The sequence below is a fragment of the Lutra lutra genome, chromosome 15 (assembly GCF_902655055.1).
Source record: "Lutra lutra chromosome 15, mLutLut1.2, whole genome shotgun sequence".
Taxonomy (NCBI): Eukaryota; Metazoa; Chordata; class Mammalia; order Carnivora; family Mustelidae; genus Lutra; species Lutra lutra.
Window position 1 is genome coordinate 57,982,609 of NC_062292.1, and position 15,774 is coordinate 57,998,382.

A 15,774-nucleotide genomic window follows, 5' to 3' on the forward strand; every position below is an offset into this window, starting at 1 on the left:
GTTAGAATATTTTTTTCTCTCAACAGTTCAGGCAAGACATGATGGTGGCTCAGACCATGGCGCTAACAGGGATGGAGATGAGTGGTGGTCAGACAGGAAGAGACAAATGGGAGGCTGGATGAAACACATGAGAAAAAGAGGGGGCAAGGATGACAGTTTTGATGTGAGCAACACAAGAGATGATATAGAAGAAAAAAGGGGGAACAAGTCTGGGGGAGGAAATCAAGAATTCTGCTTTGGATATGTTAAGTTTGGATATCCAGGTGGACAAAAGTTCAACAGGAGCTGGAGAAGGAATATGAATTTTAAGGAAGCGGTCAAGACTGGACATAAAAATGGAGGTGTGTGATCCAGTTTCTTGTTCTTGTGTTTCTAATTTTTGAAAGTAGGGGTGGAAATATTTCTCCTTCGACCTACTCCAATCTGGCTTTCATCCTCACTGGTCCACCTAAAGTGCTCGTATCATACTCAGTGAAGAGCTCTACGTTGTCAAATCCAACGGACCCTCTCCCTTTCTTGGATTCTATGAAGCATTCCACAGTCAACTGTTCCCACCCAAATTTTTATCAATAATCTGGACTTCTTCCCTAAGCTTTAGACATGTATGTCTAACTGCCCACTTGACACCTCCATTTGAATGTGTAATTGTGTCAAAAGTTAACCTGGAAAAAATAGAACTCCAATCTGTCTACCTCAAACATCTTCCTTCTCCTTATTCTCACTTTAGTAAAGTCTGATCATCTACTCATTTGCTCAAATTTAGAAACCAAAAAAATCCTTAAAATAACAAATTAAAAACTAAGAAATCCTCGAATCTTTCCTTTCTCTTTTTTCTCAAATCCATCCCTCTCCAAGTGCAAAATATGTCTTTATTCCATCTACCCTCTCCAACTCCACTGCTCCCATCATAGGCAAAGCCATCATTCTCCCCTCCTGCAACAAACTCCTTCCTGGTCTCCCTGCCTTTACTTTTTATTTTACAAGCCTCTCTCTAAGCAGCAGGTCAGAAGGATGATTTTAAATATTCTGTATCTAGACTCCATCAATGACATCCACCATACTTAGAACAGAATCCAAACTCCTTACCCTATGGGATCTGACCCTAGTCTACATCTCCAACCTGACTTTGTCCTGTTGATCCTTACATTTACAATCAAGTCATATTGACCTCCTTCCTGTTTCTCAGGATGCTGAGGCCCCACAGGCCTGTCTCTTTGCTGCTTCCTCTGCCCAGAATGCTCTTCCTACACCTCTTCACATAGCTGGCTCCTTCTCACCCTTCACATCTCAGTGTGAAGGTCACCTCCCCAGAGAGACCTTTCCTCACCAGTCTACCTGATGGTCCTCTCTCTTTACTCTCCATCACAACCCTCTGCCTATTTTCTTCATGATGCATACCAACATTTCAAAATTACCAAATTATTCATTTGGTTCGATCGTTCACTGTGTGTCTCCTTATTACCAGAAAGTAAGCTTCATTCAGGGCAGGGTCCTGTCTGCCTTGTATGTCTAGCTCCAATATTAATTAACACCTAGGACATAATATTCATTTATTTATTGGATGAATTAATCAAAACTTCACATAAAGACGCACATGCAAAATAAAGTACATTGTACTTTTTTAAAAAATCATTTTGTAGGCTGGGAGATAAATGAATAGACTGATAATTTCTATCCAATCATTGTTCTTAGCCCGTTGCAATGTTCCGCAGTTCAGTTAACAAAACAGGGAAGCTACCCTGAACTGCACTCAACACTTTGGAATTTTGCAGCCAAAAAGTACAGACAGACTAACTGGCTGCCAGTAAAGTGCTGATTGCAGAGTGTTCCACAGAACCGTGCAACAATAAACAAAGAGATCTCTGTGTCAGTTATCTTCTGTCTAACCTTGCAGGTTCACACTCCTTCCTTTTCTCCTCACCCACTCCCAAGGGCCAGTGTGAGTCCATTACGTTGAGCTCCACTTGGGTTCAGACGACGGGAAGCCTCATCAGCAGATCAAGGACAAAAAGGAAACTGAAGCCAGGACACCTATTTCCCTGTGACATTTGTGCACAAGTCAACCTGCTCTTAAGATGCTGATTCTACTCATCATCTCCAAGTTCTGGAACTACTCTAGGCCGTCACCCCATTTGGCCTGGGAGTGGTTAACAGCTGGGCTGCTAAGAACCCCCGAGATGCTGTACCATCCCTTACGGTTCTCCTACACCACATCTTCCTAAGTAGTTTCTCTATAAATAAAACGAGTTTCAACTGTCCTATTTCAAGGGTGCCATCTGTCTTCTATTAGAACCCTGATAAAAATGTGTATTTAGCAAAACTGATTGGAAGGCTCTTTAAATACGTTGATTAGAAACAGCTACAGTATAGTTGGTATGATATAATCCTATTTATGAAAAACTATTTCTGTATATAACCATATATATCTATATCTATATATATATAAAACACATGCATTTCACATACAAGTCTGTAAGGAGGTTTACCAAAATGCCAATGGTGAGTATCTCTGGATGGTAGGATGAAGGGGGTATTTTTTCTTCTGTTCTTTGTATATTTATGTACTATTTGAATTTTTTAATAAGCATATATTGATAAACAGAAAAAACAATTTTTAAGTAGTATTTTCTTCTCCACTCCCATTTCTACTACCTTCATTCAGAAACTCATCACTTCTTACCAAGATAATCACAGCTTCCTTACTATGCCTAGTTTCTAATATTGACCTCTATATTATAGCCTGCAAAAACTTCCACCAAAGTGATTTCTCTAACAGGCTAAGTGATAATAGCATTCTCATGCTTAGAATGCTCCAATGCTCTCAGTGCTGCTAGGAGAAAGATCTAAACTCCTCTGCACAGTACACGAGCCCCTTCAAAATCTAATTCCTGGGGCGCCTGGGTGGCTCAGCGGGTTAAGCCGCTGCCTTCGGCTCAGGTCATGATCTCAGGGTCCTGGGATCGAGTCCCGCATTAGGCTCTCTGCTCAGCAGGGAGCCTGCTTCCCTCCCTCTCTCTTTGCCTGCCTCTCTGTCTACTTGTGATCTCTTTCTGTCAAATAAATAAAATCTTAAAAAAAAAAAAAATCGAATTTCTATTTACAAGCTTGCTTGCCAGCTGGCCTTAGTGCCCATTAGTTTTACAGCAGACAGTGCACTTCCACTCCCTGGCCCATGCACAGGTTGACCAGATGCCTTCTCTGTGCTTGTTCTCCTGGTCAAGTCCTACTCATTCTTCCAATGTCAGACCGAAGTCAGCTTCCTGCTCCCTACTTCCCTCAGTGTCAGGGGCTTCTCTGCTCCCACTCCCGCTGGTTCCCTCATCTACTACTGTTGTAGTCCTGCAATTGTTTTCACATGTGTCTTCCAACTAAACTCATGCTTCCTGGATGAGACCATGTCTTTTCATTTCTGTGTTCCCAATGCCCAACAGAGTGAGTTTTCAAATACGCTTGCAAGAAGAAATCTGTTTTTACCTATATTCTGCTGGTCCAAAGATTATATTTTAGAAGACTGATCTATATGGTAATTTCATGGATTAAACTTATCTGCAAAACAATTTTAGACAAATAGTGAAAGATCTAAAACTGTTCGATACTGCTGCTGAAGACATAATTGTTAAAACTCCCACGACTTCTTAAACACATAGACCTATGATAATCTGAAAGTCTGGAGTAACTTCCAAATGTCTCACTAAAGGCGATGCATTTTCTTTTCACATAAGAATAAATGTACATTTCTCATAAATGAGACACATCAATTAAAAAAGTGAAAGAAATAAATTGCATAAAAATTTGAACTGTAATGCTTACCAATACTAGCATGATCAATAATAGTGTCAATATCTTGGAGACCCCATTTCTTATAAGCTAACGGTGGGGGCTGTATGTTCTCATTGCCAGATGCTGCAGCTGTTAAAGACAAAAATCAAACAACCCAAACTTAACTGTAGTGGATGAAGTTTTACAAAAAGCCATTAAAAATGTAATAACTTGTTTACTCTAAAATTTAAATGATAATGAGGAAGGCAATGCAAACAAAGTTAAAGTGAATTTTATTCATGCCAAGACAATACGTGTAAAATGCAAACATTATGGGTAAGTTGACTGTCACAAAAGATTTTCAGAACATTCACGTACTTGGAGGAGGCTATTAAAAACCCTAGACTATTACTAAAATTTAAGGTGAATTCAAACTGCAAATTGATGACAAAATAAGCAATTTCTTCTCCTGGAGAAAGACAGTGGATAAAATCCTGGGAACAGCTACCAGTGCCTTAACTTGGTGCAAAACTAAAAACCTGATGATACGCCTAGCAGGAGCGCACATCCAGCAAGGTCTCTAAGGCAAGTAACCAAGGCCAGCCTTGATAGGTATGTTAACAGCAACAGCATTACCAGAAAGAATGAATAAAACGCCCGTCACTGCTCAGTATTTCTGCCTAGTGAGTAATGAAAAGAGAAAGCAGTATTATACCTCTTGCCACAGGTTCAGGCACAAGGTCCTATTTATCAGTAAATTCTCAAGCTACATATTAGAATATAGCTGGGGGCGCCTGGGTGGCTGTCAGTGAAGAGTCTGCCTTTGGCTCAGGTCATGACTCCAGGGTCCTGGGATCAATCCCCTCATGAGACTCCCTGCTAGGCAGGGAGTCTGCCTCTCCCTCTGCCTGCCGCTCCCCCTGCTTGTGCTCAAATTCTCTGTCTCTGACAAATAAAATCGTAAATAACAACAACAAAGAAACACGTAGCATACAAAAAAAAAAAAAAAGAATACAGCTGGATTCTGGTTGCTTTTTCCAGAAAATACTGTAATAAGTGAAATATATATTCCTCTAAGCACTTCAGATTTGATAGTAAGGCCAAGAAAAGAGAATTTTCCTACATGCAGAAATAAAAAGCACAACAATTTCTTAGCTACGCCATCAGAATTCTTTTCAGAGCAACTTACGATAAGAGGGCACTAAATGGCTTACTTCCTTCCTAGACACAAAATGGCCTTATGGTCTTAGAAAAATAAAGAGGAATTAAAAAATAACAAAAATTAAATGGCTGACAATACCAATTATAATCATCTATTTCTAGTTTATTTCACTGACTGAATTCTTACCTGCAGAAAACTGCCAGTCTCTGTAGGCATATATATTAATGGTGACTATTTTAAATGACCTCAAGATAATGCTTATTGTGCCTAAATTTAAGTAATTTAAGATTATGAAAATAGGTGTAAACATTCAAACAAGTTCTGGCCTAAAAGAAAAGTATGTACTATTAAAGGCCCACATAACCAAAACTTCAGGATTTACCAATCACATCAATCTGCAAACAAAACAAACTTTGTTTTAGGGCCATTAAGGCTGCTTTACCCAAACCCAGAAGAAAAAGAGAAAAGTCTCCACTAATCCTGGTATTTACCCTGGGTTTAATTAAGGCTTTTCTAAAATTGGGATCTTAAAATCGATGACGTGTTTTTCTCCGGCAGCATTTTTGCTGCTTTGTGGTACATAAAATATGAGTGCGGCTACAAACAATGGCATCTTGAATTTGATGAAATACAACTCTGTTCTTATCCTCGTAAGAAGGTCAACTCTGAGTAGTAAGACTAAGAACTCTCGATTATTTGTGCACTTTTCACCAAATTTGGAAATAATGTAGTTGCCCATATACACACTGTTCAGGCCTCCAACTAGTCCATTCAGGAGCGTTCCACAGTAGCAAAAAGCTAGTGTTGACTCCCTGTTGCGTACTGCCTACCGGCGGGAAAACTCCCCCAGCACACAGAGGTATCTTTACCCTCGGTGAGGACAGCTGCACTGCAGAATCATGGGATTCTAGTATACCAGCCCGAGAGCTGCTGATCTGTGAGAAATTTGGTTACCTCCCCCGAGCAGGTAGAGAGTGCAGATTTTCAGTGCTTGCCTTTATCTTACTAAGCAATCTACCCAAAAATGCACTCCCATCTCTACGTAGCAGGGTTTTGTTTTGTTTTTTTTTCTGTAAATCTAGCACATGGGCCTTTTTAATGCAGAGCACATGTTTCATTCTCTAAGTAGGTTAGATTAAGTAAGACATTAGAGGTTCGATACATCTTGCCAAAAAATTACCTTTTGCTACCTGATTTCGACAAGCACGAAGAGACTGAAAAAGGCTAAATCCATCAATAGTCACAATGGCAACCGGATATAATATACTCAACTCTTCATTCTATTGAAGAAATAAGAAAGAAGAAAATAATACATTTTCATCATCGCTAAGCAGATCTACTTCTGTAACAAAAGCAATTGACTAGGTATTGCTTTGCATTACTGATTAACTCACTGAAAAGTATTACTAGGAATTAGTCTAGTCTCTTTTCCGAGATTAAGTTTCTTCTACAGCTCCAGTCCCCATAACTCCAGGCCATCTCTCATACAATTTAAGTCCACACAGGTACACAATACATGCATCTGTTTACTTGAAACCTTTTGGAAGCAGGATAGTAAAAAGAAGGAATGCATATTTACATAGATTTGATGATGTTTACTGTGAGCCAAAGAAGAGCACAGTAGTTTTCGTGGCTATACAATCTTTTTTTTTTTACTGTGAGACTATCAACTTCTCACACAGCACGTGCAAAGTGAAAACTATATTCAGAGAGCCTTACATATGAAACAGTATTCTTTTCTGTCCAAATCTTCAGTTCAGTGCTTCTACTTTCCCCTATAAACAAAAACTTCACCCCCTTTCTGAGAAACAGGTATAGTAATAGTATTAAAAATAAAGCCAGAACTTTTTTCTTTTACTATAAAAATTTGTACACCTAAATCCAAATTAAAAACATATATACCACATCTGTGCCTTAAGTCACTCTCAAATTCCAAAAGTAAGGAACTCTTTCGGGCTTCTGACTAAAGTGTTTTGTTATTTTGTAGAACAAAACGCAGGGTATTTCATTAAATAAGTAAAAGCAAGACTGGGGTTTGACTCAGTTATAAATAGGTTATATTTCTAGAATATGACAGCAGAGCTAACTATGCTGCAAGACAAAGATACCTTTAAGTTTCCCCAAAAAGAGAGAAAATATGACTTCAAAGTAAAGCCACGGCTCCTCTGAACACAGTCGTCTACACTACCTGTTCGGTCACGCCAGGGTGTCGTGGGATTTCATAGGTCCTGCACTTCAGCTGTAGGACTGGGTCTTCATTCAAAAGTTGTGCGAGCAAGAGCACACCACTCTAGGAGGAAGCACAGAGAAGAGCTCTGCTTCTTTTTTTATCAATAGACCTGAACCAGTATGGCCAGGCAAAGAGTGTCATTTCCCCAACCATTTTCCATGGAGATCAGATACTCTCTCAGAAGAATACAGCTTCTCTTCTCTATAGCTTCTACCAGAACTTTCCAGCACACCTTCTCCCCCCACCCTAAGTCCCTGCTTCTACCCCCATGAAGTAGGTACTCCACATTCCCAAGCAGCCGGTAATGAGTCACAAGAAGGATAATAGGGATGCACGACTAGATATTCCCGTCGAGTGGTGTTTGCTAACTGCTCAACACCCCACTCACCTCAGTGTAGAAGCGCACGTAACCTGAAGTAAAGCCCACCACGATGCAGGTCCAGTCAGGACGCCCTGTGGAACTCCTGTTACAGACAAAATTTATGCTCTTAGTAGCTCATAAACCAAAGCAAAGAAAACAAACAACGTATTTATCCTTACCTCTTTTGGCTTGCTAGTGGGATACATAGAGCACTGGTTACATGTTCTCTAAAAACAAAAACAAAATTAGAGGCTTATCTAATGAGTTTATCAACTACTTTGATTTCCCTGTAATTTTACATTAAGGGCAACCCGTGGAAGAATGAGCTCTGTGGATCAGTTTTATTCAAGGCGTAAGTGAAAATACAGTAAAACTCCACCATAAGTAGAATTATAAATATCATTCACGTAAGCGGTGCCTGGGTGGCTCAGCTGGTTAGCCATCTGACTCTTGATTTTTGGCTCAGGTCATGATCTCAGGGTCATGAGATCGAGCCCCACAACAGGCTCCATGTTGAGCACAGAGCCTGCTTAAGATTCTCTCTCTCTCCCCTCTGCCCCTGCCCTTCCTGGCACATGTTCATGCTTGCTCTCTCCCCTAAAACTAAAAATAAAAAAATCATTCACATAAAAGGTAACATCACATTCACTTGAGGTTAAAAGCAGGATTCTTCATTCTGTGTTATAAAAAGCACAAGAGAAAGCAAAAACTTTACCATATACACAACCGATTATACTCAGAACTGAGAACTAGCGAGTCATCACCAGTCATTTCCTGCAGTTCCCTCTCGTCTGCATCAGCAAGCACTGACTGGGCAGAGCGTGGGAGGAATGTCAGTCACATTACAGGCAAACCATATTCCTGCAAGCACATTATTCTAGGGACGAGCTCCATTTCAACTAGTTGGCTTCTTCCTAGATACTTTGCAGAATTTGCCCCAGATAACCCATTTCCAAGCACATGCTCAGCCGGATGTTCCCTAAAAGATTCTTTTTGTGACATGTGGACTCGAAAAATCTGTCAGGATCTCAGAGACTAACCTTCAAAATTAAAATAACTCCTACTGACTGACTTTAATGTAACCTGTCAACCCGCGGGACCCATCCCCAGCTTATTTAAGAAACTAGAACCACTCCTGCCCTATACATCTTATTAGGCAACCACTGAACAAATCCATCTTTTTGTTTCTTGTCTTTAAAGTAACTGAGCCATTATGTCTGCTTTGCATTTCTCATAGAAATTAAATGTCTTCAAAATGGTTAGACCAAATGACTTAAGAAGAAATGTTATCATTTATTTTGGTAAGAGTAGAAAACCTTTCAGTGAGAGGCTACGATGTGCCAAGCAAGCTATGGGCTTCCATTTGGTTGTCTTTTATCTGAATCCAAAGTCTGAAGTATCTTATTCATTCTCACCATATAGCTTTCAGTCATAAAAATTTAAGTGAAAACAGTTTTGGGTTCCAGGTTCCAGATTCCAGATTAGCAGCAACACCACATAATCACACTGAAGAACTACCTTACTGGGTCATTTAGAAACCTGAATTTACCAACTTGCCTTTCTGAAGTATTTATGAGGTTTAAGAATTAATGTAGCACTGTCCCCTTTAGGTGCAAGGCCAGTGCTACCCAAGCAGAGAAGACAATGGCTACCTTTGACTTTTTGGCTAAATAAAGTTAGTGATGGAGAACACAGGAAATGACAAATTACAGAAAGAATGGGATTCTGTCTGAGTTCTTCTTTAAATCTCCTCTGCAAACAGGAGTTTAAAAAAAAAAAAGTAATCACATGAGTAAAATTTAGATTTGCTGGCTTAATCAGGCTCTACAGCCTCTAAGTTGGGATGAAAAGATACTCACTAAATATCCCAGTGATTAAAAATAAATAAATAAATAAATAAATAAATAAATATCCCAGTGATAAAACTTCTCACTTGTAAGTCAAACAATTTCACATACACATTTAACGCATAGAGAAACTAAAACTTAACTCGTACCCACCCTTCTTCGACATTTAAAGAACCACTCCAGCCAACAGCAAATTGCATTTCTTCCTTTCCTTTATCGCTGTATTTCCATTTTGCTGAAAAAAGTTATCATATAAAATCACCTTATAGTATACTAAAACAGTGATTTATGAATTTCATGGTTTCCCTTTAGAGTAAGTACAGAATGTAACTATTCTATATTAATGGGTTTGGGTCTTTTTATAGGTAAACACTGAAAAAAACTTTATAAGATTTTAATTAAACTTGACCCAGGCTACTTGCCTTTAGTCTCTCCTTCCTCCAACTAAACTCATCTAATGTCCTAGCTCTTGCAGAATAAAGTTGATTCTTATACACCACCCCATCTCCCCATATGTTGTATTTATAAAATGACTTTCATCTTCAGATGACAGAGAACACTTTTCTATTAGATTTATGCTATAGGAGGATAAATCTTTTAGGACCATTCCACAGCATTTAATATATGATCTCATTTTGATCAGTGAGGTTTTTCATATCTTATGTAAACCTTAATTTTAATCTTCTACACAAATTATATATTGAAAATGTATGCCCCAAATAAGAAACTAGAGTCCTATGAGTTTTCAAATTATAGTTAAAAATCACCTCATTCACATTATTACTAAAAAGGGGTCAGCAGCCTTTTTAGCTCTGACTGCCCCTTGAAAAAATTGGACAATGTCCAGTTTGGCCTCTGATATGCAACAGAGCCAGTTAAAGTATCTGCAGTCAAGAAAGAAAAATAGAAAGGAAACAAACAGAACAGAAAGAAGGAAAGAAATAAGAAACACACAGAAATAAAAAGCGTTATACAGTATGTGAAATATACTATAGAATGCCACCAGACAATGCATACAACATAAATAACATTTTTCTTTCTACCTAATCCATTTCTTTCCTACTCTATGCATTAAAATAAGGTACACTGAAAATAGTAAGAGTACTTACGCACTAGAAAAACAGCTTTTTGCCCTCGGGCAATAACCATAAGATCATTGGTTGGAGATAAGGATAAAACACAATCTTGCAGCCAGGACGTTTTTTGTGTTTTGCAAGTATTTCCTTCTTCTTCCTGTGGGTAAAACTTCAATTACAGTGTATGCAAAAGTATCAAAAGTATTGCATCTCAGCCTATCTGCCTTGAGGGACGAGGGGGAACAAAAAGGAAAAGGAAATCTTGCCATTTCTTTTTAAAAATCTCAATAATATTCCTTATCAAAACACATTAAAGATGACCAGTAAAGAAAACAGCCACCACAAACTAATCTGTTTTGAATATCAGTGCAAAAAGTTTTTAACATAAGCACATATAAACCAGTAAGACATTAAAAGACTGTCACATAGAGATCATTCCAGGAACCTTCACCACTATTAGGAAATTAGAAATTAAATTTCTAATTAAAATTAGAAATTTAAATTTAAAAAGAAATTAAAATTAAAAATTTCTAATTAGGAAATTAGAAAATTAGGAAATTCCAGAGACACCACTAGGGTATCTGTAGCTACGCAGAAAGAAAAATTATCTGATACTTATGGCTGTCGAATCTATAAAAGTTTTTGATAAACTTGATAAATTTTCCTTCATTTGAACTGAAAGATGTTTTCATTTTTAATTGAAAAACTATTTATAAAATAATTACAAAGAGGAAAATCCCCATGGTTAAGAATTCAAGAGATCTAAAAAGGTCTTCTTTGCAAAGTCTCCAACTCTAGTACTCTAGTGTCCTAGTTTAGAGACAACCAGTGTGATCGCTGTGTACTTCCAGGAACACTGTGCACATACAAGCAAATAAGTGACTTTTTTTTCTCTTAACATATATCTTAGACTTCATTCCCCATGAAATTTATTTTTAAAGGTTGCACAGTATTCCACTGTATAGACACACAATTTATTTAACTAGTCCCCTATTGATGGGCACCTATGATATATACACTCTTCTGCAGCTACAAATATCTACACTCTTCTGCTGCTACAAATACTATACAGTGAATAACCTTACACTCTTGTCAATTTGTGTGGGACTGTATTAGTGGATAAATTTCTAGAAGTGATATTGCCAGGTCAAAAGTAACATGTATCAGTAAATTTGCTAGATATTTCCAAATTGTGCTCCACAGAGGTGGTTTCCATTTATAATCTGATCAGCAAGTTTTGAAAGTGCTTGCTTTCCCCACAGACTTTTCAAAAGATGCTTTAACTCTGGACCTTTGTCAATGTAACAGATGAGAAACTGTATCTCAGTATACCAAAGCCTTCTTGTTAATGAGAAGAGGATGGCTAGCCTGTTCCTTTCCTTTGCAGATTTCCTGTTAGGTTGCTACTCTTTTTCCTATTTATTTGTATGTATTCTTTACATACAAAGAAAATTGGCCTTTTGAACATAAGAGTTATAACAGATTTTCCCATTCCATGTGAAAGCTTAATGTGCTCCATGTAGAAATTTTTTAATATTATGCAGGTAAATTATTGATCTATTCTCTTATGGCTTCTAAGTTTTATGTCATGCAGACTCCTACTTTAGCCCTCCCCAGTGGCTCTTAGACTGAATTAAACAGGGGGAGATGAGGAGAGAGGGGAGGAGATGGAGGCTGTCTTCTTTCTTTCTTTCATTTACACATTTAAGCTTTCTTAAAATTTAGCAAATAGGAATCAGATTGATCTGGAACCTTCTTCTTATGCAAGGTGAGCAAGCTAAGGAGGCTGCACACACCCTCTCCTGAAAGAAGAGGAATACTGGAAAAATTCCTTGTCTTACTAAAACTCTATTTTCCTAAGGAATTAAGTTATCCAGCTTGCTGTTCTTAATGTGTACACTTCTATATATAAAGAAGGGAGAAAATTTATCCCGTAAACATAAAACTAGTAAGTTAAAAATTAATTGTAGTTCATTTCTCCCTGGGCCTATAATTTCTATAGAATATAGCCTCTGTTCAGCCCACACACACCCAGCATTCCTGATAGTGGCTCAGCTGTGAGCTGAAGGCAACACCGCCCTGAGTTCCCTCTCCAGTAACGGAGACCGCAGTCGTCCTAACTTTGAGGTTCAGGACTTTCCAAGTGATTAGAGTAGCTCATGTTCTGGTAGGTAGTGAGAAGCACAGCAAGTTACACAGAGATAGGTAAGTACTGTGTGAAGAAATCAGGGGTGCCTACAACTCTTTTGATTATTCTCTGACTTTAAAATTTCCATCTCAGTGCAATAAAAAAAAAATCAACACACTGCCCCAGAAAAAGGGTATAGCTCAAATTTTAGCAAGTTCTATACAATCAGGTTTTTTCCTTTTATCACACTTCCAAAATGATATTCAAACAATAGATCCCCCAATTATCTAAAAGTTACTTTCCATTAAAGCACATTATTTGTTTCTGTCCTATGCTTTCAAAATAATGCCACTAACTAGATCTACATTCATATGTTTGCTGAAAAGACAAAAAGTAAAAGAAATACAAAGATGTAAGGCATTTAAAGACTGACTGGTTCAAAACCTCATTTTATAGTAAAGAAAACAGAGTCTTGGGGAGGTTAAAGATGTGCTTCCTGCCACAGATTCAGTGCCAGAACCCAACCAGAAGCCAAGCCTCCTGACATTTAATTCAGGTGGTCTTTCCACCCTATCACCCTGCTTGTCTTGGCAGGTAGCTGTAACAGCTCCTGGAGAAGCCTGTCTTCGCCTGGGATTTGACTCGTCTCATAGGCAGTGAAAGCCTTTTCTCAAAGGATTACCATTACTTACCACTTTATCCCAGGCTAATCTTCCCATAGGACCCTCCTTGAACATGGGAGCCAGTGCATCCTTAAGACATCTGTCCAGTCACTGCTTCAAAAATACCTTCCCTCTCTTTTCTGTCTTTCTGTCCCAAGTTCCAGTTCCTATCCCTCATCCTAGTCTGACCCTTACCTTCTTTCGAACTTACGCAATCAAAAGTCTTAACTCTTCTCTGCTACCTATTTATATTGTGATTGTAATTTCTCCCACACTAGATGCCAAGCCTTCTAACTGGCCAAGCCTATGCTTGATATTACTCCTCAACTCCACAAGTCCCATAGCCCACTGATACACAGGTGAGTGGAAACAGCATTCCCACATCTCCCTTCTTGTGTTCACAAAGATACTGGAGTAACCTATAATCACTCTTGCACATGAACCTGTATGCCAATGAGCAACCGATTCAAAGCTAGTATCCTTTAATGTTACATCCAGTAATAGTATCCTCTGGAGTGTTTTCCCTTAAGTAATACTAAGATTTAGCAGGTCAAGATTCTGGCTGACACACCATGGAAAATACAAGTTACAGAGATGTAAGAAAGGACAAAATACTACCCTCTTAGTTGGGTCTAGAACTCAGCTCTGTCTGCCACCATCCCAACAAACGGACTACACGTGATCCCAGAAGCAAGCATGAATTTTGCCCTATAAGAACTAACCAAAATGAAAGCATGGGAAACAGAGCACTTACTTGGACACAAATTCAGAGAAACTACTCCACAATCACGGCTTACATGCCTAACCCTGCTTAGCCACCGCATAAATGCACCTTTCTAGTAATAGGAAGCCAGAAAGAGAAACTTCACGTGAATTAGCAGTCTACTTTCCGGCATTTCAACCATTTTCAGGTTTACTGGAAGAGGGAGAAAACCGAACTCTGTCACCCCCCACTGCACTTTCTTTTCTATGTCCTCTCTACCTCTCCATCTTTCCTTGGGACAGAGGGACTAAAAGCAGATCTGTCCTGTTTGCCACGGTAAAGTGGGGCATGTCCAAGCAGGAGGTCCGCATTCTCAAAAGAGGTTAGAAAATACCACCATATGATTACATTACATTATCATCATTAGGGCTTGACAGGTCATACAATTCTAGATCTAAAGTCTTGCTACTTGGGGATGATACCAGCTTACCATGAAAGGCAATGGTGGTGAACTCTTAACGCAAGCTCCAAAACTCCTTGATGCCCATCTGGGGCCAGGGAAGAGGGGGCGTGCACAGGGGGAGCAGCTAGCTACACACCTACCTAGCCACAACTTCCTGGTCACGTGCAAATCCGAACACACTATTCTTTGTGCCTAAGACACAGCACTCAATGTATCAGACAGAGTAAAATTAAAACCCTCCAATGACGGTAACCAAAAATAGTATCCTTAAAATCATAAACAGAGGTGAAAATGTGTTATTTCACCACAGCAAGTTGCATCCCCATAAGCTTTATTAGCTATTTTGCCAAACAGTGTAAATTGTGCCAGAATATTAGGAAGTAAATCTGAAAACTGAAATCCATTTGGGAGGGTGGGAGAAGAAACACATAGATCGAATTTCTTTCAATAACTCCTCAACCTCAAAAAGAAAAAAGAAAATCCCTGCGTGCATCAGGATGGTACATCAACAACGAGCATGCTGTCTATGAAGGCAAGTAAAGAACAAATGGATGGAAGAGGACGTGTCCTGAATTGTTCTACAGCGTCTGCTGCTCTGTGCCCAAGCAGCGTGGTGTATAGAAATCAGGCCACAGTAGCGTGAAATCTCTTCTCACAGTAAGGACATCTTGCCACACCCTCTGGAGTAGAGGACTGTGTTTGGCACGGATGTGACTCTGGGTTTGGTGACCTAACTCAAGGGGAATGAGCAGGCAGGGTACCAGTGATTCAAAAGATGTTTGCTGCAACACTTGCTGAACACTTACTACTTGCCAGACTCTGTGCTGAGTGCTTGACGCGTAAATCTTAGTTCTCACGGGAGCTCTAGAAAGGTTATGTTAGTCCCCCAGTGTTGAGATGGAGAAACAGATACTTATCAAGATGACCTCCCCCGGGGTGACACAGCTGGGGCAGGGCTATGAACTCAAGCTTCGGAGCTCACCGGGACCGCCAGCCCCTGAGCAGCGTCCCACTCCACACCGTGGACAGCTGGTCCCTCGGAGCGCACCTGGGGATCGTCCCGGTTCTGCTGCTCTCCTTGCAGTTGTCGCTGGGGGTGACTACGTATAACGCCTGCTGCTGTGCGGCCGGAACTATAGGAAGGACGAGAAGCTCCCCTCCACTTGTAGACTAAAAGGCTAGTGCCCCTCTGTGACTGAAGAAGTAAAGAAGAGATGTGCCTCAAGGGAGGTCAGACCTAATCAGATTGGGCCACACGGCTGACTGTGGGAACCTTTCTTGCGAAGGCTTATCACGACTTTAATATTTTTTCAACAAGTCTCTTTTTAAAAACAGCCATGAAATAGCTCCCTCCCTTTCATGATAATGAAACACTGAATAAGT

General features: G+C 39.5%; 1 protein-coding gene and 1 non-coding gene across 2 annotated transcripts in view; both read right to left on the bottom strand.

Moving 5' to 3' along the window:
- Nucleotides 1–15,774, bottom strand: part of RAB3GAP2 (RAB3 GTPase activating non-catalytic protein subunit 2) — a 93,824-nt gene that overhangs the window by 47,477 nt on the left and 30,573 nt on the right. Inside the window, 7 exon segments of the mRNA XM_047703648.1 lie at nt 3,811–3,909; nt 6,102–6,201; nt 7,110–7,211; nt 7,540–7,615; nt 7,692–7,739; nt 9,513–9,594; nt 10,469–10,592. Coding sequence (XP_047559604.1) covers nt 3,811–3,909; nt 6,102–6,201; nt 7,110–7,211; nt 7,540–7,615; nt 7,692–7,739; nt 9,513–9,594; nt 10,469–10,592 — 631 coding nt within the window.
- On the bottom strand, nt 1,633–1,764 carry LOC125086476 (small nucleolar RNA SNORA36 family). Its single transcript, XR_007123214.1, has one exon. It is a non-coding gene; the product is annotated as a small nucleolar RNA SNORA36 family (small nucleolar RNA).